This window comes from Chanos chanos, chromosome 4, assembly GCF_902362185.1.
Source record: "Chanos chanos chromosome 4, fChaCha1.1, whole genome shotgun sequence".
NCBI lineage: Eukaryota > Metazoa > Chordata > Actinopteri > Gonorynchiformes > Chanidae > Chanos > Chanos chanos.
In genome coordinates this window covers 53,124,321-53,148,268 of record NC_044498.1, presented here as the reverse complement: position 1 = coordinate 53,148,268, position 23,948 = coordinate 53,124,321, and the positions used below count along the sequence as shown (strand labels likewise).

Genomic DNA, 23,948 nt, shown 5'->3' with positions numbered 1-23,948 from the left:
CCAGCCTCTGATATAGGACTGTGAATGAGTATCTCTCTATCTCTGTCTCTTGGGTGGGTTCACTTCCTGTTGAGGAACAGAACGGAAGAGCTGTGTAGATTAGAAGCAGTACCAGCGTATGCTTCTATATGACTCACTGACACACATCAAACATCACATTTTACAAATGATAAAGGAAGTCAGCCCACACTTCCCAGTATGAGAATACAGTACAGACCACAGACCACACTGGATCATACAACATACAGTCTGACATCATGCAAAATTAACTGTCATTTTAGAAGAACCTGAACAGCACTGTCAAGTTTTATGAACCAACATTAGTGTATTTCAGATTCTCAAATTCACTGTTAATTAACAGGACAACTAAAGTCCCTGTCACCCTCTGTGGCCAGGACATGTAAAAATGCTGTAATGGAAAAGTCCAAAGATGTTTGTTCACAGAAATCTGCAAAACTTCCCCTGAAGGTGATTCAGACTAATGTTCCTGTGTGTACTGTGAGTATGTCCTTATTCTGTGACTTCACAGGGCCAGTGGTGAGTGCTGATTGGACAACAACTGCTGGCTGCTTTATCACAGACGAATGAGGTTCTGTGACATTTCCTGTGACTGACACAGCTGGGCTTCGTTTCCAAGGGAAACAGGGAAACCTGGGACAGAAGGACAGGCAGTAATGAGTTCTCTTCCCCTTCTCTGGACTCTGAGTTTGGTCTGAGAGACGTGACTGTCAAATTTACAGTCCATTTGAGCCTAAATATGTACAATAACCAAAAATCAACCTTTTCAAAAACACTAAAAGCATGGACGACCGAACCGGGAACCATAACCATGCGAACCAAGGACAGCGTGGCTGTTGTATCACAGAACCAGAGGCTCCATTTCATTCAACACTGAAATGCAGGCATAAGACTAGAACAGGCCTTTAAGAGAACAGGTTTTGGAGGTCACTGCCTAACTCCCAGTGCCTTTAACAGAACAGGCTTTGGAGGTCACTGCCTAACTCCCAGTGCCTTTAATAGAACAGGCTTTGGAGGTCACTGCCTAACTCCCAGTGCCTTTAACAGAACAGGTTTTGGAGGTCACTGCCTAACTCCCAGTGTCTAATAGAACAGGGGTTTCCTTCATGAAAGCACAGACATGTTTCTGAACTTTGCTGTGAACACTGGCCAACAGCCACACTACTCTCAGAAGTGAAGAAACAAACACATCTACTTAGTTGTATCAAAATAAGTTTTATTTTACAGAATTGAGCATTGTCAAAACATTATAAATTTTGCATATAAAGGTTTTAAAATCAAGAGATCAATCTATGCCAACAGGACAAACATTCAGAGACATTTAATTTAATGACTGTTTCAAACCAACCTTTTTCCATTTCACCAGCTAAGCATTAGCAACATCTGAATCGAATCAAATGACTCACAATTTCCTCCCCTTTTTAAAATAGTTTCTGCGTCTTTAGTGCACAGTCAGCCTGTTTACACCATTATATCTGAGTGCCTTCAGTCCCCTTCCACAGTCTGTATCAAAATCAAAACCGTCTCCCAGTGCCGTCTCCCAGAGTGAAGAGTGGAAGCTGGTCAGAGGCCGAGTTGTGGCCATAAACACTGTTCACTCCGGGCAAATGCTCAGGCCACTGGCTCTGTACTGCTGACCTCCTGCTGTAAAAAAACCCATCGTAAATGCACCACTGCAGAAAGGCAGGGACAGAAAGCGTATGAGGCGGCCAAATACGGGAGCAGACAGAGGCTTAAGTGTCTTAGATATGAAATATGAAATATCTTAGACATCAGCCTGTATTGGAAGAGCAGTCTTTAACCATCATCGCTTTTTATCCTGAGAGTCAGTGCTTTCAAATGTACTGTCATGTGTATCAATTTTTTTTCCGTAATTTAATTTAATGTACTGAATCTACATATGAACAGAAATTGCTTATCTGATTGTTTCATTTTGGAGATGGGATAAGAGTGCCCTCCAGTGGTCGAGGCCAGCACTTACAACTGCTAAAACTGCCACTGGGAGCAGGTAAAAGATTAACTCAAGCAAGACACATAGGATTTAGATAGAAGCAAGAAACAGCACAAAACAGGAGAAAATAAGAGCAAATTCATTCAATCTCAATTATTCACACATCTAGCCCTTCACTTAAAACATTTCCCTTTTGGATGGATCACCAAAAAAAAACAGGTTTGTTTCACAAAACACAGCTGAAGGAGACAAAGGGACACTTTTCAGACGTTCCTCCCGTGTGTCCATTTTATTATAGGATATGCCTCAAAATCAGTTTAATCACCAACACAAAACAAAAGCCAACCTGCTTTACAAACATCAAAAACCCCTTCTCCAGCCTCAAGCATCTACCAGTTCAGACAGAAAACAAAACTAAACACAGCACCAAATAATCCAGGTCTCAATTTTCTCATTTAAAACATTTGCCAAACATCAGTCCTACAGGCTCTGGAAAATCAACCAATGACAGTCATGCATTTTAGAATGAGTGCATGTGCTTTTAAAGGAGGGCATTACGATGAGACCATGAGACATGTTATCTGACTCTAGTGTTTCTCTCCACCAGCTCACCGCTCCTGCACCTTCAACAACAACCAACTGCAAAAGACCAAACGCCACAGAACACGCACTCAGGAACAGAGCTGAGAACGCAATCAGCCAGATTACAGCTACATCATTTGTTGCCCTCAAAATCAATTAGTGTAAAGCCTTGTGATTCCAGTTACACCAAAGATGACATCTCACAATCAGCTCTCTGCATGTCAACACACCCACCCACAGGCAGTTCACCACACACACACACACTACATACATGGATTTACCAAACATCTGCAAGAGTTGAAATGACAAAAATGCAAGTCTTGCATGGGCAGACAGACATTTAAGCGGTTGAAGTAACAGGATTTAAGCCCGGTCTGTCCGAATACAGGCAGCACTGTTCCATCAGGAGCCCAAACCCTGGACATTTCTGGAAGTCAATATTCCTGACTTCCACAGGCCACTGATGGGAGATTCAGTCATTTGGTTGGGAATACATCAGCATCCTTTTCTAAAGCATCCCACCACCCTATACAACATGAGAAAAAACAAACAAACAAACAAACAAGTATCTAAGACAGCCACACAAGCCCATGAGCCCTAGGCAGAGAGAGGGGGCGGGAGCAGCGACATGGACCAATCAGTGAGCGCCTCTGCCTTCCGAGGCTCTGGGCCCTTTCTTGGCCCTGTCCAAAGTACTCAAGGGCTCCAGCGGCTCGGACAGCTCCGCCTCGTCTTGGATCTTGCCCACGGGAGAAGCGCTGTTGTCCACAAACATGTTGGGGATGTCCTGGCCAAAGTAGATCTTGCTGTTGGATGCAATGGCCTGGTACTTCATGAGCTCCAGGTACTCCGGGGTCAGTTTGAGCTGTGAAGGCAAAGGAGGAGCAGTTACAGCCACAGTCAACTCTACCACATTCACTGCCTGTGTCATGATTCACACAGTCCACTCTACCACATTCACTGCCTGTGTCATGATTCACACAGTCCACTCTACCACATTCACTGCCTGTGTCATGATTCACACAGTCCACTCTACCACATTCACTGCCTGTGTCATGATTCACACAGTCCACTCTACCACATTCACTGCCTGTGTCATGATTCACACAGTCAACTCTACCTCATTCACTGCCTGTGTCATGATTCACACAGTCAACTCTACCACATTCACTGCCTGTGTCATGATTCACACAGTCAACTCTACCACATTCACTGCCTGTGTCATGATTCACACAGTCAACTCTACCACATTCACTGCCTGTGTCATGATTCACACAGTCCACTCTACCACATTCACTGCCTGTGTCATGATTCACACAGTCAACTCTACCACATTCACTGCCTGTGTCATGATTCACACAGTCAACTCTACCACATTCACTGCCTGTGTAATGATTCACACAGTCAACTCTACCACATTCACTGCCTGTGTCATGATTCACACAGTCCACTCTACCACATTCACTGCCTGTGTCATGATTCACACAGTCCACTCTACCACATTCACTGCCTGTGTCATGATTCACACAGTCGACTCCACCACATTCACTGCCTGTGTCATGATTCACACAGTCCACTCTACCACATTCACTGCCTGTGTCATGATTCACACAGTCGACTCCACCACATTCACTGCCTGTGTCATGATTCACACAGTCAACTCTACCACATTCACTGCCTGTGTCATGATTCACACAGTCCACTCCACCACATTCACTGCCTGTGTCATGATTCACACAGTCCACTCCACCACATTCACTGCCTGTGTCATGATTCACACAGTCCATACCAGTCAAGAGCTGATCTACGCTGCGGACTTCGCACTCATTTGCATGAAAGCAAATTTTCACACACACACTCTCTGTACTCCATCTCAACTGAGGTATTTGTACTTTAATTTCACACGATATGGTACCAGACACCATTTAGTGTCAAAAACTGAAATTATGAGATCATGTGTGTTTTTGGGCCATGTGTGTCATGGTGTGTGTGTTTGGCCTTTGTGTGTGATAGTGTGTGTGTGATGGTGTGTGTCTGTGTGTGATGGCACGGCTGTGATGGCGTGTGCGTGTGCGTGATGGCACATCTGTGTGTGTGACGGCGTGTGTCTGTGTGTGATGGCACGTCTGTGATGGCGTGTGCGTGATGGCATGTCTGTGATGGCGTGTGCGTGTGCGTGATGGCACGTCTGTGTGGGATGGCACGTCTGTGTGGGATGGCACGTCTGTGTGGGATGGCACGGCTGTGATGGCGTGTGCGTGTGCGTGTGCGTGATGGCGTGTGCGTGTGCGTGATGGCATGTCTGTGTGGGATGGCACGTCTGTGTGGGATGGCACGTCTGTGATGGCGTGTGCGTGATGGCACGTCTGTGATGGCGTGTGCGTGATGGCACGTCTGTGATGGCGTGTGCGTGTATGAGAGGGCGTGTTTACTCTGTTGGCCTCTGCGAACTTGGCGGCAGTGTAATACTCAGCGTCAGCTTTGGCCTTCTCTCTCGCCAAGAAAGCAGCATCTGCAAAGTCAGACAAACAGGCAACAGTTTCAGAAACAAACCATCCCTCTAACAGTCCACCCATGAGTATAAACCACAAAACCAACACATTTCATTCTTAATTTTACCTTCAATTTCAGAAATCCTCTTTTCTGTCTCCTTCTCCATCACTTTCTGCTGAAAGTGGATCTCAGCCACCTGAGCAACCTTCTGAGCCTCTGCAGCAAAAGACACCAACCACGTCAAACAGTGACACACCAACCACGTCAAACAGTGAAACACCAACCACATCAAACAGTGACACACCAACCACGTCAAACAGTGAAACACCAACCACATCAAACAGTGACACACCAACCACATCAAACAGTGAAACACCAACCACGTCAAACAGTGAAACACCAACCACATCAAACAGTGAAACACCAACCACATCAAACAGTGAAACACCAACCACATCAAACAGTGAAACACCAACCACATCAAACAGTGACACACCAACCACGTCAAACAGTGACACATCAACCATGTCAAACAGTGACACATCAACCACATCAAACAGTGACACACCAACCACATCAAACAGTGACACACCAACCACATCAAACAGTGACACACCAACCACGTCAAACAGTGACACACCAACCACATCAAACAGTGACACACCAACCACGTCAAACAGTGACACCAACCACATCAAACAGTGACACACCAACCACGTCAAACAGTGACACACCAACCACGTCAAACAGTGAAACACCAACCACGTCAAACAGTGACACCAACCACATCAAACAGTGACACACCAACCACATCAAACAGTGACACCAACCACATCAAACAGTAGGGCTGAACGATTTGAGGAAAATATCTACTTGCGATTTTTCTGACAGATATTGTGATTTCGATTTGATTTGCGGTATAATTTTTTAAAGTCAAGCTTCAGTTCAATATTCACTGTGTAATAGACTTAAAACATGTGATGGAGCATTACCACATGAGATACCATCAAAATATTAACTGTTTTACATTCTAATGCAAACATGATAACTTAAAGATATGGAATTGCTTCCAACATGTGTTTATAACATTTTTTAATTGGCATAGAACACAGAGCAATGGAACATGTAAGGGATAATGTATAGTCCACCGGTCATTGAAAATAAATCCCAACAGGATGAAGAGGACCCCACTTCTACGGATTCTTGTCAAAATGATAAAAGAAACTTTGCACAGTGTTTCATTTGAATGATTTTATTGCCGTTTTGTGGCTTCCGCTGAGAAAAATAGTCCCTCTAGCAAACACAACTTTTGAGCTGCAAGTGTTGCATAGCATCATGTTAGGCTACCTGCAGACTCGTCAACTTGTTGCAGACAGGCTGTTTATTTCCGTTACGATAAGTGACCGGACTACATGAGGAATGATATAAATATGTAAATCAGAAGCACAGAACCCGTTGGCAGTGGTAGTGGTCAGTAATTATTTTCAGCAGTCATTATCAAGACATATCGGACTTCCCAACGCTGGGATGGCCCATTCAATTCCGTGGAACTTTCTGCAGCCTTCTGAGGGAGCGTACGTCAGGTGCGCTCCATAACGTATGTCCCAAATTGCAGCCTTTGCGATTTGCTAATCGCGTTGTTCCAAATCACGATTTCGATTCTAAATCGATTAATCGTTCAACCCTATCAAACAGTGACACCAATCACGTCAGTCATACGTAATAAAAGCAACCAAAAACATCTACATCATGTCCAGTTAGCTGGAGAGACTGAGGGAAAGGTACTGAGATCAGACACAAGTGAGGGATGTGCTGGAGAAACAGCGAGGGCCTGAAGTCTACGATAATCAGCTTCAGCAAAATGCAAAACCAAGACCTCGAGTCTTCCTTCTCAAAGCTCCGTCTAAATGGTGCTTTCCTTCTCAAAGCTGGGCTCTGCTGTGCTCCTAATCTAACTAGTACCACAACACTTTTCTTTTTTAACTAAGAGTAGAATTAGTGACCCTGAGAAAAAATGAAAATTGATCTAATCAAGACAAGTCAAAAGAAGAACAGGGTGCAGTGAAAGATCAAACAGGATCCATGTCCTCACCTATGATGGCCTTTTTCCTCTCCGTCTCTGCCTCCTTCTCCACAACCTTCTGAGTCTGGGCAGTGATGAGCAGTCTGGTCTTCTCAGCTTCCCTACAACACAGCCCCGTACACTGATTCAGATACACAGCCACACAGCACAGCCCGGACACTGATTCAGATACACAGCCACACAGCACAGCCCGGACACTGATTCAGATACACAGCCACACAGCACAGCCCGGACACTGATTCAGATACACAGCCACACAGCACAGCCCCGTACACTGATTCAGATACACAGCCACACAGCACAGCCCCGTACACTGATTCAGATACACAGCCACACAGCACAGCCCCGTACACTGATTCAGATACACAGCCACACAACACAGCCCGGACACTGATTCAGATACACAGCCACACAGCACAGCCCGGACACTGATTCAGATACACAGCCACACAGCACAGCCCTGTACACTGATTCAGATACACAGCCACACAGCACAGCCCCGTACACTGATTCAGATACACAGCCACACAGCACAGCCCCGTACACTGATTCAGATACACAGCCACACAGCACAGCCCCGTTCACTGATTCAGATACACAGCCACACAGCACAGCTACACATACACACAGTCAAACTGCACACATACATCAACACACAGTCAAACTGGACACCCATTAGCAGATTAACTCTGTCGGTGTATGACTTTGTGTATTGTGTGACAGTCACACAGCACAGTCACAGAACACACAGACTAGCACGCAGTGACACAACACACACACCAACACACAGATGAAGAGTGTGAAACAAACTAAAGATAATCACATCAGCTCATAGTTTCTCCTGATAGCCTCTGGGATTTTAGGCTTTGTGACGCGAACAGCCTGCAAAAGACCAAACAAAAAAAATCACACTTTCAAGAATTAAACAAGTAACAGAAAATACAAACATTAAAGCAGTCATTGAACAACTGCAATAATTTTAATAAGTGACAAAAATATGAAATAATTCCGACCTGAATTGTGAGACCTGGAGCCATGACATTCAGGTCCTTCTGCAGAGCGGTTTTCAGATTCTCATCAATAATATCTGTTCACCAGAATCACATGAATCAGGTCAGCAGCTACTCTTACACCACACACCATGTGTCACTGAAACAAAGCTACAGTTTTACGAGAGAATTCAAGACCTACCAAACAACTCGATGTAGACCTCCTGCAGAGTGTGCACACTGCAGAACTGATTCAGCTCATGATGGATTTTGTTGAAAATCAGAGTTTTGTCGTAGTCTGCGGTGTAGTTCCGCACTATGTCCACCACTGAGAAGACAAACAGCATTAGAGAGATTTCACCAAAAACGCAAAACAAAAAACAAAAGGAGCGCTGCTGAAGAAAGACAAAGCCCTGTCTGTCTCTTACCCGCAGACGGAACCAGCATGTTCACAACCTCAATACGGTCAAAGTAAATCATCACACCTCCGCTGTGGAAAAGAACAAAACAGGTCACTGCTTCTTCCAGAGCAAAGCCACACACAGCTCTGCCATTCTGGCCGCAGGGTAATTGTGAATGAAAGACACAGTGGAGTTTCTACCTCGTTCCACAAGGCACATTCTTTATTTCGTCTGTCTGTAATGTTGTCTGCAATACAGAGAGTCCACAACGAGAAATCAGCAACTCCACAGTCTAATGCCTACAGCCAATCAAATCACTGCACTCTACAGTCTAATGCCTACAGCCAATCAAATCACTGCACTCTACAGTCTAATGCCTACAGCCAATCAAATCACTGCACTCTACAGTCTAATGCCTACAGCAGGCGGCAGAGTTGTTCCCACACACTGAGACCTGTATTACTCTACCACAGCCCTGCCGCTCACCATAAAACCCCGTAGGAGAGGAAGGCGTGTGGAGCTGAGAGCTAACCTGCACAGATCTGTAGGTTGTAATGAACGGCAGCATGATGTGGTATCCTGGGCCATTAGGACTGGTCAGCAAAGCCCCGCCTCTACAGAAAAAAAACACACAGTGATCATTAGATGTGTGAGCACACACATTTTATTGGAGCAGTTAATGAATATCAGACATTTATTTGAAAGGCAATAAAAAAATCCTAAGTAGGAGGTCAATTACTACTGACATTATACAGAGAAGTTCTAAATTTGCTGGAAATCACAGCTGAAACCAGAATAGTTTCTTTCTGATAGAAGCTGCATGTCTGAGCAGCAAATCTGAATTCTGGATATCTTATCATCTGACAAATAACAAATAATTACTGTATTACTACACAGATTTGAGTTAAACAAACTGTGAGCCATGAAAGTGGGAGGTTACCCACACTACCTAAAGAAATATTCTAATGAATAATAGTCTATTCCTGACTCAGTGCACCAGCTGAAATGAATTCCCTAACGCTCACCTATAGTACACAGCCAAATGTCCCTCTTCAATCTTATGAATGGAGGAGTGCAACAGAATGGCCATCACACCAGTGACAGCAGCAACCACCGCGCCCACGTGAGCCATCGTCATACCTACTCCCGCCGTCAGCTGCACAGAGACAACACACAATCATCATATTTAAACCATATGCATCGAGTTTGCCAAACAATGAATGTACTGACTCAGACCTTCCGTTTAACTTCTGGTCACTTTTCAACTGTTACAACGAATGCACTTCAGGATATTGGTAAGAGGATCATTAAAGTTACACTCACTGCACAAGGTCTAATTTGGGATATATGCATTATGCATAATTTCCATTATAGAGCCGATATCAGTGCAAGCCTAAGTAACTATCACATATCAAACATCAAATAATTATGAAATATCATATTTCGATTTGAGTTTCAATGAAACAGAAAACAGAAAGGAAAACGTTTCGCACAGTTGGCGAGTCCTAATAAGTGAGCAAGGCATGTCGCTTGCTTTTGCTTTCTGAATTACCCAAGAGCCCAGCACCTCTCAGCACACAGCTGTCAAGCACCTGTAGATCGCCTGAAACACTGCAGGATCAGGTCTAGCCCGAGGCATAGGCACCTCACCTGGGGCCACAAGGTTTTGCTGTTGTTGTTTTCCAGTTCTAGCGCAGAGGAGCCGTTCGAAGTGGGATTGTCCGATACCCTACTAGTGAAGCCAGTTTATACCCAGTTAACGCTAGCCAGCTAGCTAATATAAGTTAGGTTTCTGTTGACTCGCATAGTTAGCTAGCTAACGTTTCATAGCTTACTTGTTAAACGTGGGTTCCTTTTAAGTAAATCTTTGAACTAGATACCTGGGTAATTAGCACACCCATAACCAGTATGCCCGTTATAGAACAGGCTGCATGCTGCTCTTTGAAACCTAGCTAGCTAGGCTAACTCGAGACTAATGAAGTCTGGCTGTGAAAAGCTAAAGTGAGCTAATATATTAAACTAAAAAACTAACTGGTAATTTAACTAATCATTTCACTAAAGCAACGTCTAATTATAGAAAAGTTTCCGAAAGGGAACACAAAGTAATATCTAATAATACCAGGACTGTGAACTTACCTGTCATTCAATTAGGCACTTCTCTACTTAGCTAGCATTTTATGTCACGACACTTCCCCCTTTCCCATACAAGGGTCGCTCCTTGCCCACGAATCCATGGAACACGTCAAAATAAAAGTCCACAGCCAAGATTTAAATCAAAATAAGGCTGTCTGCCGATGGACCAAAAGAAATGATTTTATTTTATAATTGCGATTTGTCCGTTTGTATTAATCTTACATTTATGGCCAGTGAAATATTACTGTAATACTAGAGCCAAAGGAGAAGCGTTCAAACAGCTGGCTTCTTAAGTAGCTCTTTACAGTATAAAGTTGCTATTCTGTCCAATAGTTGGTCTTATTTCATATAATATTAAAAAAAGACACATTGTACCAGCCTTAGACACATGAAAATGTCCCTCTATAAAGCCTCTAGCCAATACAAGAAACATACCAAACAAACCATTCAATTTAAAAACTGGTGTTTTAATAAATTGTGCATTTCAGCCATGAACACAAAAGAAAATGAAACGGTCTTGTCACTCGTTACATACATGTCTTGTTAAAGTGAGATGACGCTCACCTCACTTAAAGTAGATTTCCAAAGCTGTAGTGCACCATAATTAAAGATTTACTCTTGATGTATAACAATAAACATAATATTCACCCATTCAGCTTTTTTTCAATTAGTCTGTGTAGTCTGTAATATTTCTTAACAAACTGAATCATTAGGCTCTGTGATAACGATTCATAGTTCTTCGGTTTTCATCTTAAAGAACTGAGTTGCAGTGGCAAAACTGTATGACTGTAATCTGACTGTGAAAAGAGACTGAGCACCTGATCTTTTGGGCAATTATTCCATTCAAATAAATGCACATTTTCACCTGTGACCTCCTTGTGAACTGCCATTATAATGGGTTATTTATGACACTCTGCCAATACAGTTAAATCCTATAGTGACACCACTGTTAGTTAGACCAAGGTGTTTTTATCGCTGTTTCACTGAATACATTTATGTAAAGCACATTGTTGGTGCCTGACATCATATTTCCATATTTTATCAAACAGGTATGGGCTGGATTAGACCATGACAGATTAAAGTTCATTTAAGTTTGTAGCATTTCTCTATGAGCATGATATTCTCCAGGAATCTGTCCATTAAACATCAGAATGAAACATCTTAAGTTTACATACATACAGCAAAATCATTGTGACTAACATATCTAAACATTCACATTGAGCTTTTAAAGTGCATTTGCTTATCTATACGATTCAGAAATCAAGATGTGTCTAACTTCAAATAAAACATCCCCATAGAGAAAGAACACACAAATGAAAAGGGCACCCCAGGCAGCAGAAACACTGGACTACTGTCCAGACTGTTTCCCATGTTACATGTCAGGCTCCAAACTGTAATTCAGTGACCTGTAGTGGTTCACCAGACAGACACACTTTCAAATGATTTCACCTTAATCTTTAACCTTTCTGCATGTCACTGTTAATTTTATTGGGAACATACTCCAGAAATACTATCATGCTCAGGTCTTGGTTGACAATTCAGGAAAACCTCAACAGATTCTCTTGTTTTCCTCACAGGAGCAAGTAAGGTCACGCTAATGGAGTTCTCACTAGCTCCCGGATCATGTTTTTACCGAAAAAAAACCCCAAAAACACACACACACACACACGCACACATCGATTTAATTTACATGATGTCTATACAGGACTTCAGAACAGTTACTAGAATGCAAGGCCATGACAGATTAACAAGTCACAAAAAAAAAATCATACCAGCCAATCAAAACTCATGAAGGCTTTTCTCCAACCAACCAAAAGTCATGAATGCGTTTCTCCAGCCAACCAAAACCCACAGAGGCATTTCTTCAACCAGCCAAAACTCACGGAGGCATTTCTGAACAGTACAGCTGAGCATCCTTATGGGAGAAAGCTCTCTCGGGAAAGAACCTACAGACGCTGAGGTTTGGCAATCAGACCCTCATATCTGGTCCAGCTCCAGTCTTGATCCTGAAAAAACATACATGTTCCTGTTATCCATCTTTAAAACATACATGTTCCTGTTATCCATCTTTAAAATCCCTCACCAATCACTAAAACAACATTCTTCTCCTGATGTTCACAGAGAGCTGAAAGCAGTCTGCCAGCTAGTCCAGACCATGCAAGACAATGGACAACTCTGACTAGCCTCACACATCCAGAAGCTCAGTATAAGACTTATTACATCCAGTGAAATGAGCGTGTTTCCCCAATATTAACACGTTATATTAAATATTAATTAAACGCCTCACCATTACACTCTCAGATTTCTCCTCTGTGGTTTCTTGCAGTAAACTGGTCAGCTGGGTCAGGTACCTCTGATTCTCCTCCAGTAAATGGTTGACTGATTCACTGTAAAGCAAAGCATTCAAATGAACAGGGTCATCAGTGCTGAGGAGACAGACTCATCTGAGCATGCTCAGGGGTCACATGACTTAAGTGTTTACAGAGTCTCACAGAATTGTAACACCAGTGGCTCCAGATGACTCCAGACTCAGAGACAGCTCAGAGCTCAGTGAGATTTCACACGGTTTTCTGTCCTGTGCTTACTAACCATTTTCTGAGTGGGCTGACATGGTTGAGACCTGTGTACACTAGGGATGGGACAATACAGTTCTCACGATTCGGTTCAATATGCGACATGAGGTACATGATTCGATATCACCACGATTCAATATCACCACGATTCGACAGAGCCTAATAACAGTTCAGTGACAAAGTATGAATATTCAGAATTGGTAGTTAATTTTTAGCCATGCAAAATACAAAATAAATTCTCCTTTGAATAGAGTTCTCTACTAGACAACACATAAAGAGAGCAAAGTAACAACAGACATTCTCATAAAGATCAGAAATATAACAAAAGTGTCATAAATACAGGCTCCCTCAATGCTTCCCAGCAGCAAAGTTAATTAAACATATTAAATTAAATGACCAACATGTCGTCATGAATCATACATTAAGTATGTGTTTCGACATTATGAACCGAAACCGTTTCTTTGCCTAACAAGATGTCATAAATCCCTTCACGTTTTCATTGTTCAGTCATTTTAAACAGCAGTTTTCAATGACACACGTTCGTAATGTGTTATTTTGACATTGATAGTCACATCATGATTAGCTGAAATAAAGCTTAAGTTTTAAATGGCGCATAAGATAACAAGACACCACAATTCCATTACGGCTTTCATTGTTAAGGCATCTTAATCGGCCATCGTAGATCAATGACACATGTTCCTATGTAATACAGTCGTGTTCCTAAGTAATACAGTCGTGTTCCTAGGTAATACAGTCGTGTTCCTATGTAATACAGTCGTGACGCGATAGCCTACTACACAACTTGCCACGCGACATATATTCAGGAGAATGTTCTCGTTTCTTAAGTCAATGCACATTAATTAATTGTAGAAGTTGAGAATCATAGCCAAAGAATCTTTCATTTCTAGGGGGTAGGGTACAATACAAAGTAGCATGTATCGCGATATAATTTTCTTACTTACAAAACGGATTGTGATATTTTTGGATCGCGATATACCGAATTTCAATTCATTGTCCCACCCCTTGTGTACACTGATCAGCGGGCTGTAAAGTGATGAAATGCGTAGTGTTGACAGTAGAGGTGTGAGGTGTAGAGATGTGAGGTGTACAGGTGTACAGGTGTAGAGATGTAGAGGTGTGAGATGTGCAGGTGTAGAGATGTAGAGATGTGAGGTGTACAGGTGTACAGGTGTAGAGATGTAGAGGTGTGAGATGTGCAGGTGTAGAGATGTAGAGATGTGAGGTGTACAGATGTACAGGTGTAGAGATGTAGAGATGTAGACGTGTGAGGTGTAGAGATGTAGAGGTGTGAGGTGTGAGGTGTAGAGATGTAGAGGTGTGAGGTGTGAGGTGTAGAGGTGTAGAGGTGTGAGGTGTAGAGATGTAGAGGTGTAGAGATGTGAGGTGTACAGGTGTACAGGTGTAGAGATGTAGAGGTGTGAGATGTGCAGGTGTAGAGATGTGAGGTGTACAGGTGTACAGGTGTAGAGATGTAGAGGTGTGAGATGTGCAGGTGTACAGGTGTAGAGATGTAGAGATGTAGAGGTGTGAGGTGTAGAGATGTAGAGGTGTGAGGTGTAGAGATGTACAGGTGTAGAGATGTAGAGGTGTGAGATGTGCAGGTGTACAGGTGTAGAGATGTAGAGATGTGAGGTGTACAGGTGTACAGGTGTAGAGATGTAGAGATGTAGAGGTGTAGAGATGTAGAGGTGTGAGGTGTAGAGATGTAGAGGTGTAGAGATGTGAGGTGTACAGGTGTAGAGATGTAGAGGTGTGAGATGTGCAGGTGTAGAGATGTAGAGATGTGAGGTGTACAGGTGTAGAGATGTAGAGGTGTGAGATGTGCAGGTGTAGAGATGTAGAGATGTGAGGTGTACAGGTGTACAGGTGTAGAGATGTAGAGGTGTGAGGTGTAGAGGTGTGACATGTAGAGGTGTGAGGTGTAGAGGTGTGAGGTGTAGAGGTGTAGAGGTGTGAGGTGTGAGGTGTAGAGGTGTAGAGGTGTGAGGTGTCGTGTTGGGGAAGTAAGAGACTCACTCGTCGTGAGGTCCGGGCAGAGAGCGGAGGCCGTGCGAGGAGCAGGAGGGCTGAGGGTGGGGCGACAGGGTGGAGAATGGGCTGGACATGTCTGTGGCCTGCGCTGCGGAGCCACGTGAAGTGTTCTGGGCCTGGAACAAATAGAAACAAATACATAATAAAAAAAAACAAACAAACGATCAAACAAAACAAAACAAACAATCATTATTAATCCCAGCATCAAAGGCCAGGCAAACATCCTAATCCGCTCAACCTCTAATAAGCACTAGAATATTCTAGTACAATCAAGCATCTCACAGTGAGACCTGGTGACGGTTTGGACAGGGTGGAGAGAGCTCAGCCAATGGCAGACTGGTAAGTATGGTGAAGGTTAAATGTACTGGTCAGAAATGTGTGTTTATGGAGAAAGATGGGGTTGAGGTCATTATGATAATCATTAGATTTCTCTGTTCCGCGCTCAGTGCAGAGACTGAATGACGTCTCACACAAGCAATCTTCAGCAGGTGCCAAAATTCTCTCTGTCTTTTCATCTGCATCTGCATAACGGTGCTGTCTGCATCCTTAATGTTCTCCAGGGTCTTCTCAATCTTTGGGAACAGGTCAATGATCTTCTGCTTGCTCAGGAGGATTTTGCTGTGAAATGAAACATGGGGGAAACGGAAGGGAACATGTGAACGTGAAGCACACAGAACGATTCAACCTTCAACAGACACCTCAGGGCCTGTCTGGAGATACACTCTGAACAGAGGAAGAACAGTGGCACTGAGCTGCATGAAGGATGTCTTGGCTTAAAGTCTGACTGACAGGAGAGTTGAGTGTAGCCTGTGTTAAGTCTGACTGATGGGGGAGTTGAGTGTAGCCTGTGTTAAGTCTGACTGACGGGGGAGTCGAGTGTAGCCTGTGTTAAGTCTGACTGACAGGAGAGATGAGTGTAGCCTGTGTTAAGTCTGACTGACAGGGGAGTTGAGTGTAGCCTGTGTTAAGTCTGACGGGAGAGTTGAGTGTAGCCTGTGTTAAGTCTGACTGACGGGAGAGTTGAGTGTAGCCTGTGTTAAGTCTGACTGATGGGGGAGTTGAGTGTAGCCTGTGTTAAGTCTGACTGACGGGAGAGTTGAGTGTAGCCTGTGTTAAGTCTGACTGACGGGAGAGTTGAGTGTAGCCTGTGTTAAGTCTGACTGACGGGGGAGTTGAGTGTAGCCTGTGTTAAGTCTGACTGACAGGAAGATTCGGGACAGAGACTTTACCTGAGGTGGGCATAGAGATCCTTCAACACCCGGTCCTGATTTTGGACTGTCTGGACAATAATCTTCACCATCTCAGCACTGTCACTGTAGCCGTGCTGGGGATCCGGCACTGCCATGGGCAAATATGGAAAAATGACCATGTGAATATCACTGCTTACAGAAAGGTCCCTACAAGCCCCGCCCTAAAGTGTGCCTCTCACACGCACCCTGTTCTCACACACACACACACACACACACTCCATTTCTCCACACTGTAATGCAGCGTCAGTTACTTTAGGAGAAAAATGATGAAGCTAATGGCACTGCTTACTTTTGCACTTTGCCTTTAGTTGTTTGTAGAGTTCAATAGCCTTCTCTTCACTGCAATGAAGAGACATCAGATCAATGCTTAGACTCACTTGGTATCTTTTATAGCTCAGAAAACAGCAGGTAACTCCCTGACAATACTTACAGCTGCTCCATGACGTCTCCTTGGCGACGGGCATATGGACTTCTCTGCAGCTCAACGATTTCTGAGTGTAAAGCCATGATCTCTTCGTCCAAATGACTGATCTCTGCAACCTGCACACAGAGCATAAACATTCAACCCATACACATAGAGCATAAACATTCAACCCATACACACAGAGCATAAACATTCAACCCTAACCCTAACCCTAACCCAACACGTGCAGAGAACACAAGGCAAAAGGAAACTATCCAAAAGAAAAACAGGTATTAAATGAAAAACAGTCTTGTATCAGGTACTAAATGAAAAACAGTCTTGTATCAGGTACCAAATGGAAAACAGTCTTGTATCAGGTATTAAATGAAAAACAGTCTTGTATCAGGTATTAAATGAAAAACAGTCTTGTATCAGGTATTGAATGAAAAACAGTCTTGTATCAGGTACTAAATGAAAAACAGTCTTGTATCAGGTATTAAATGAAAAACAGTCTTGTATCAGGTATTAAATGAAAAACAGTCTTGTATCAGGTATTAAATGAAAAACAGTCTTGTATCAGGTATTAAATGAAAAACAGTCTAGTATCAGGTACTAAATGAAAAACAGTCTTGTATCAGGTATTAAATGAAAAACAGTCTTGTATCAGGTATTAAATGAAAAACAGTCTTGTATCAGGTATTAAATGAAAAACAGTCTAGTATCAGGTACTAAATGAAAAACAGTCTAGTATCAGGTACTAAATGAAAAACAGTCTTGTATCAGGTATTAAATGAAAAACAGTCTAGTATCAGGTACTAAATGAAAAACAGTCTTGTATCAGGTACTAAATGAAAAACAGTCTTGTATCAGGTATTGAATGAAAAACAGTCTTGTATCAGGTATTGAATGAAAAACAGTCTTGTATCAGGTATTAAATGAAAAACAGTCTTGTATCAGGTATTGAATGAAAAACAGTCTTGTATCAGGTATTAAATGAAAAACAGTCTTGTATCAGGTATTGAATGAAAAACAGTCTTGTATCAGGTATTAAATGAAAAACAGTCTTGTATCAGGTACCTGTCCAAAGGCAGCAGCTTTCTCTTCATTATCTTGCCAAGCTTTCAACATCTTTTCAGAAGCTAGAATTAGGGAAGAAATTATGGTTTTCCATAAATAACATAAATATTTGTGGTTTAATAAAGCTGATCATATATATGTGTGTAACATACATATGCCATACTGCATCTGGTCACTGTATTTCTCCAGGTCGTACTGAATGCTGCTCCTGAAGAAATCCAGTTTGGCTTTGAGCTGCTGGGACAGGGAGAACATCAGGTTCTTATATCTGGTCAGGTTGGTGTTATAGCGTAAGAGGCTCAGCCTAGAACAGAGAAAGGACAGAAACACAGCCCAAAATAAAAGCAGGAACCGGTCACAGTGCAGAATGCATATTTAGGTTTTCTGTCCTCTCCACAGATTTCTGGGCGTCCAGACCAGCACTCTTACATTGCAGCTCTCTGTCCCTGGAAGAGGCGGCTGTAGTCCTCTCTCAGGCCACAGATGTAGCTCACGGCCTCACCCCAAACCTTCTTCAGGGCACTCAGGGGCAGCTGGGTCTTCGTTTCGCGAACTGCATCCGTAAAGAGACAAATGGGTTATCTGTATCAGGCAGCAGACCAGTTTAAACCACTCCCATTCAAACCACACACACCGGGACCAGTTTAAACCACTCCCACTCAAACCACACACACCGGGACCAGCTTAAACCACTACCACTCAAACCACACACACCGGGACCAGTTTAAACCACTACCACTCAAACCACACACACCGGGACCAGCTTAAACCACTCCCACTCAAACCACACACACCGGGACCAGCCCACTCCCACTCAAACTACACACACTGGGACCAGTGTAAAGAGGACATTTCTGTGGAAGACTGGCTCTGTCTACACGAGACAACGGAGAAGACATTGGATGGTTTACTTTGTAAGGCTTTTATTTGACCAGGTCTACAGACGGTGTGGAAGGCAGAATGCTTTACGGTGGGACTTAAACTCTTCCTCCAGTGAAGGTTGGAGTGGTAACTCAGAGATAAAGATACAGTTTACCTACCGATGAAGTTGACGCTCTCGGGCAGTGGGCGTGCGGTGAACGGTCCGGCGTACTTGGTCATGCTCTTGTCAAACAGATAGACAATATAACTGTCCCATCCTCTCTGAGACACAAAAGACACAAAAGGAAAACGCACAGGGAACAGAAGGATGGTTTACTTGGAGTCATTCACAGAGACATGTTTGAGAAAAGCGCTGGGTATTTTTTGACGTACCACTCCGTCGAGGACGCACTGCGCGGCAGGCTTGCGGGGGTCCAGGGACACCCCGGTTTCCTGCAGTAACTCCTGATTCAGGTGTTCGATTTTGGTCTCCGCCTCGACCCTCTGCTGCAGCGAGTGGAGGCTCTCGTCAGGAGCGAGCAGGAAAGAGTGGACCTGGGTGGTGGTCATGTTCAGGATGTGGACGACCTACGGGCGGCGGGACATCTGTCTGACACACACTCACAGCACTGGGCAAACCTGACTGACAGGACAAGACTCTACTCTACAGGATTCATTTTCACTTTGTGAATCGCAGACAAGAGAAAATATCAAACCTTCATACTGAGGATCTGCTCAAGAGCTACAAAGCAATGGGGTTGTTTTGTGTCCAGGTTACTCCCCCCTCCTCTCTGAACTGGGTCCCATTTCAACATCATCTGCAGCAGGTTTTCCAGAGGTTCCAGTAGCGTCCTGCCCACACACACACAGCATCACCCCAGTCATCACAGAGCCTGTCTGACCGTACCCAGAGAAGGTAACCACTGAGCTAACAGCATCATGTGTCTAACGATAAAAGACTCCACTGGGCCAGTGTCTGAGGGGAAGAGAGCTGGTGTGTGTCTGAGTCGACTCTGACCTGCTGAGGTTATTTGGATAGGGCAGGTGTGCCGAAAACCGCACTTCACCGTTCATATCCTCCACGGCCATGATGTCCTTTGGTCCTTTGTTTCGGACTTTGCCGGTCCTGGAAGGAGGAAGACAAGTCATAGGAAGATGATTACTGTGTAAAAAGCCCAGAGGTTACACATACAGGTTAACCAAACAAAACACCAATACCCAGAGCACCACTGAAGTACGCTGGACCTCTGTGTCAGTATAAACCCCATTTTTAACATCATGTACACACTGAGCTCAGAAAACTACAGACAAGTACACACTGAGTTAAGAAAACTACAGACAAGTACACACTGAGTTAAGAAAACTACAGACAAGTACACACTAAGTTCAGAAAACTGCTGACACGTACCACTGCACGGGCTGCAGATGATGTAGAAATGGCCGAAACCCACAGGTGCACTCAAAAATCATGGTGCCAAAGCTCCAGTAATCCACAGTGACGGTGTACGGTTTGTTCTCAAACAGCTCTGGAGCCTGGTACAGACCAATGACACTTATGAGCATCTCAGAAATCTCAGCTTTGGTATATATAGTATAGACACTTTTAGAAAGTACCACAGAATTAAACACAGCTTCTGCATTATGTAACTACAACACAAACACACCCGCAGACAGACAGATTCAGACAGACAGACAGAATCAGACAGACAGACGCACAGACAAAGGTCTTTCTGATATCAGAGCTTGTGTCCTTCTACATAAAACATCAATTAAAAACACTGAAAAAAGTCATTTGCATGGAACAGGCCTTATAATAGTCTCACCAGATACTGCAAAGTCCCAACAAATGAAGTGCAAAGGCTGCCCTGGTCCAGGTCTTTGGCATATCCCAGGTCTATGATCTTATGGACCAGCTGTACAGACACAGAGATGAGAATTCAGATATGCAGTGGTGTAGGGATACTGCACTCACAGAGCTGCATGCAGTGAATGGCCAGTACCTTTCCATTAATGTCCTGAAGCACGATGTTCTCTGGCTTCAGATCTCTGTGAATGATCTTGTTCTCATGAAGGTACTGAATGCCTGACCCTGTGTGTAACAGAAAACATTGTCAATGTCTCTGCTCAGTTCAGCCTCATAAAAGACCACTTCAGACACGTCCGTGACCCATATGACACAGTACCAATGTTTAAACAGTGACCCATATGACACAGTACCAGTGTTTAAACAGTGACCTATAGGACACAGTACCAGTGTTTAAACAGTGACCTATAGGACACAGTACCAGTGTTTAAACAGTGACCTATAGGACACAGTACCAATGTTTAAACAGTGACCTATATGACACAGTACCAGTGTTTAAACAGTGACCTACAGGACACAGTATCAATGTTTAAACAGTGACCTATATGACACAGTACCAGTGTTTAAACAGTGACCTATATGACACAGTACCAGTGTTTAAACAGTGACCTATAGGACACAGTACCAGTGTTTAAACAGTGACCTATAGGACACAGTACCAATGTTTAAACAGTGACCTATAGGACACAGTACCAATGTTTAAACAGTGACCTATATGACACAGTACCAGTGTTTAAACAGTGACCTATATGACACAGTACCAATGTTTAAACAGTGACCTATAGGACACAGTACCAATGTTTAAACAGTGACCTATATGACACAGTACCAATGTTTAAACAGTGACCCATATGACACAGTACCAATGTTTAAACAGTGACCCATATGACACAGTACCAGTGTTTAAACAGTGACCCATATGACACAGTACCAGTGTTTAAACAGTGACCCATATGACACAGTACCAATGTTTAAACAGTGACCTATAGGACACAGTACCAATGTTTAAACAGTGACCCATATGACACAGTACCAGTGTTTAAACAGTGACCTATAGGACACAGTACCAGTGTTTAAACAGTGACCTATAGGACACAGTACCAATGTTTAAACAGTGACCTATATGACACAGTACCAATGTTTAAACAGTGACCCATATGACACAGTACCGACATCGCTGAGTAAGGACAGAACTTCACTCTCCTTCAGTCCACAGCAGTTCTCTGGTTTACTTAACACCTGTACAAACGGGGAGAGTTGATGAAAGCAGCAGAACTTCAAACTCTGACAAAGTGCAGTCTATCAGCATCACATTCTCACAAAAACGACAACAACATATAACTATTATTGTTATAACATAGCTATTTCAGTGAGAACACAGCGCTGGCTAGAAGTACCTTTCGAAGGTCTCCTTTGGAGCAGTACTCCATGGCTAAGAGTGGAAGGTCATTCAGAGCAATGTGATTCAGTTCATCTGGCACATCCCTCGCGGTCACTACATTCAGGTGGTTCAACCTACAGAGGAGAATGGGCTTTAAGGAGCCTTATATCTCAGTAAATCTACGCTAGCACTTGTGTCACATGATACCAACATACTTCTTCATGATCTGGATCTCTCGACTCCATCTGTCTTTGTTCTTTGCATTCAGCTCCAGACGACAGAGCTTCACGGCAATTTTCTCAGAGGTTTCCTGTATAGTCAGATCCAGTTTGGGTTAACTCTTATTCTTTACGTCACAGGGACTTAAGCATTATTAAAATGCCTGACTGCTTGACTGACACCAGCAGCTTGGTTAGAGAAATAACACAGCTCACCAGGTGTTGATACAAGTAGACATGACCAAACCCTCCTGTTCCAAGTCTCTCCTTCATAACCCAAGCCCCGCACACCTGGTTCTGTCTGAAAGGTGGTTTATCCATCTGCGTGAAGCAAAAGTTGAATTGCTGCGCCGTTACACTAAAGCGATCACTGAAGAGGAAACATGTCTAGAACTATTGTATAGCATGTACTGCATATAAAATCGTTCCCATATATGACATTCTTGGAACACGACGCCATGTAGTAGCATCAGTGAACGTTAAGTCACTTTCCAACATATACCACCCGTGAAATAGATTCGCCCTCATGACATTATCTTTTATAATTAGCTAACCTTGCTCCCTTGCTTGTAATGTAAATTCAGCTTTACAAACTAGCAACGATATGAGTTCAACTTGTTAACTGCCCAAGAGAGACGCTTAAGCAAGCCCTTTGCGAATGGCTAGGTTAGCTAACATTAAAATGAGCTAGGTTAGCCATGTTGACTTACCTTGGGTATTCAATCTGTATTAGCTAGCTTGCTCTAACCGACCACATTTGATTTCGAAAACAGAATGTCGTGATAGTATAATATACTACTCCATGTAAAACAGCAGCAATATCCATTTCATTTTGATACAATATGTATTCAGGACGAGCAAGAACTTCCAAACTGTTGCGAGAGTTGTCCTGATAGTTGAGTGGCTAAACGTAAACAACTTGATTTGGAGCCGGAGGGAGTGTTTCGATTAAGCTAGCTGGGTAACCGGGATAGCTAACATTAGCTAACGAACTATGTCACCTATTACGACAACCAAAAGCCACTAATTGTGGCCAATGGCTTTAAAGGCCACTATGCTTGTTCGGTAGGTGTTAAGAATACGGTCAGATGCTTCTAATTTAATTGCTTAAATTTAAATGTATCCACCGAAACAGTTAGGCCAACAACCAAGCATAAATTGAGGTAAAATCGAAACAACTATGCTGCGCCTGCGCAATACATGTGATCTGCTGACGTACACACAAACAGGGATAACATTGTATCAGATCAAAAATCCCCAATCATTCATGTGATTAATTAGCAATAAAATCACACGGGCATGAAAAGGCTAACTTGTCATATGGGTATAGCTAGTATATGGAGACGAACTTGATCCTCGTTATTAACTTGATTGTAAACTCTTCTGTACTTGAGATTTTATTAAAGATATGACCGCAATCGCAGATATTCATATTCATTTCATACATTCATTTCATATCCGTTCGTAACAAGTTCTGCTTTTTGTCTGTGTTGTGAATGGCGTGATCAGTCGGTGTTTATTATCATCGTAGAACACAATACTTCACATGCGCGCTGCAGTTATTTATTACTCATTTAACGCCGATTTATAACACGGAGACGTGCGTGGAGGATACACAG

At 43.2% G+C, this 23,948-nt stretch overlaps 2 protein-coding genes across 2 annotated transcripts; both read right to left on the bottom strand.

Annotated features, from left to right (window-relative positions):
* Positions 1-1,213: 1,213 nt before the first annotated feature.
* On the bottom strand, positions 1,214-10,695 carry erlin1 (ER lipid raft associated 1). Its single transcript, XM_030771251.1, has 12 exons — positions 10,654-10,695; positions 9,543-9,673; positions 9,050-9,131; positions 8,718-8,764; positions 8,545-8,606; positions 8,319-8,444; positions 8,141-8,214; positions 7,951-8,009; positions 7,137-7,228; positions 5,171-5,260; positions 4,984-5,063; positions 1,214-3,416 (listed from the first exon to the last, which is right to left on the bottom strand). Exons 2-12 carry the CDS (start codon positions 9,653-9,655, stop codon positions 3,189-3,191), a joined length of 1,053 nt encoding a protein of 350 aa, XP_030627111.1. The 5' UTR covers positions 9,656-9,673; positions 10,654-10,695; the 3' UTR covers positions 1,214-3,188.
* A 405-nt stretch (positions 10,696-11,100) lies between these two features.
* On the bottom strand, positions 11,101-23,387 carry chuk (component of inhibitor of nuclear factor kappa B kinase complex). The gene is made up of 22 exons (XM_030770885.1): positions 23,040-23,387; positions 22,546-22,650; positions 22,327-22,421; positions 22,128-22,245; positions 21,900-21,969; positions 20,867-20,955; positions 20,690-20,779; positions 20,275-20,399; positions 19,885-19,992; positions 19,583-19,718; positions 19,260-19,454; positions 19,046-19,148; positions 18,435-18,558; positions 18,158-18,309; positions 18,006-18,067; positions 16,956-17,065; positions 16,815-16,864; positions 16,505-16,613; positions 15,746-15,893; positions 15,261-15,391; positions 12,938-13,037; positions 11,101-12,656 (listed from the first exon to the last, which is right to left on the bottom strand). Exons 2-22 carry the CDS (start codon positions 22,648-22,650, stop codon positions 12,597-12,599), a joined length of 2,280 nt encoding a protein of 759 aa, XP_030626745.1. The 5' UTR covers positions 23,040-23,387; the 3' UTR covers positions 11,101-12,596.
* Positions 23,388-23,948: the final 561 nt, after the last annotated feature.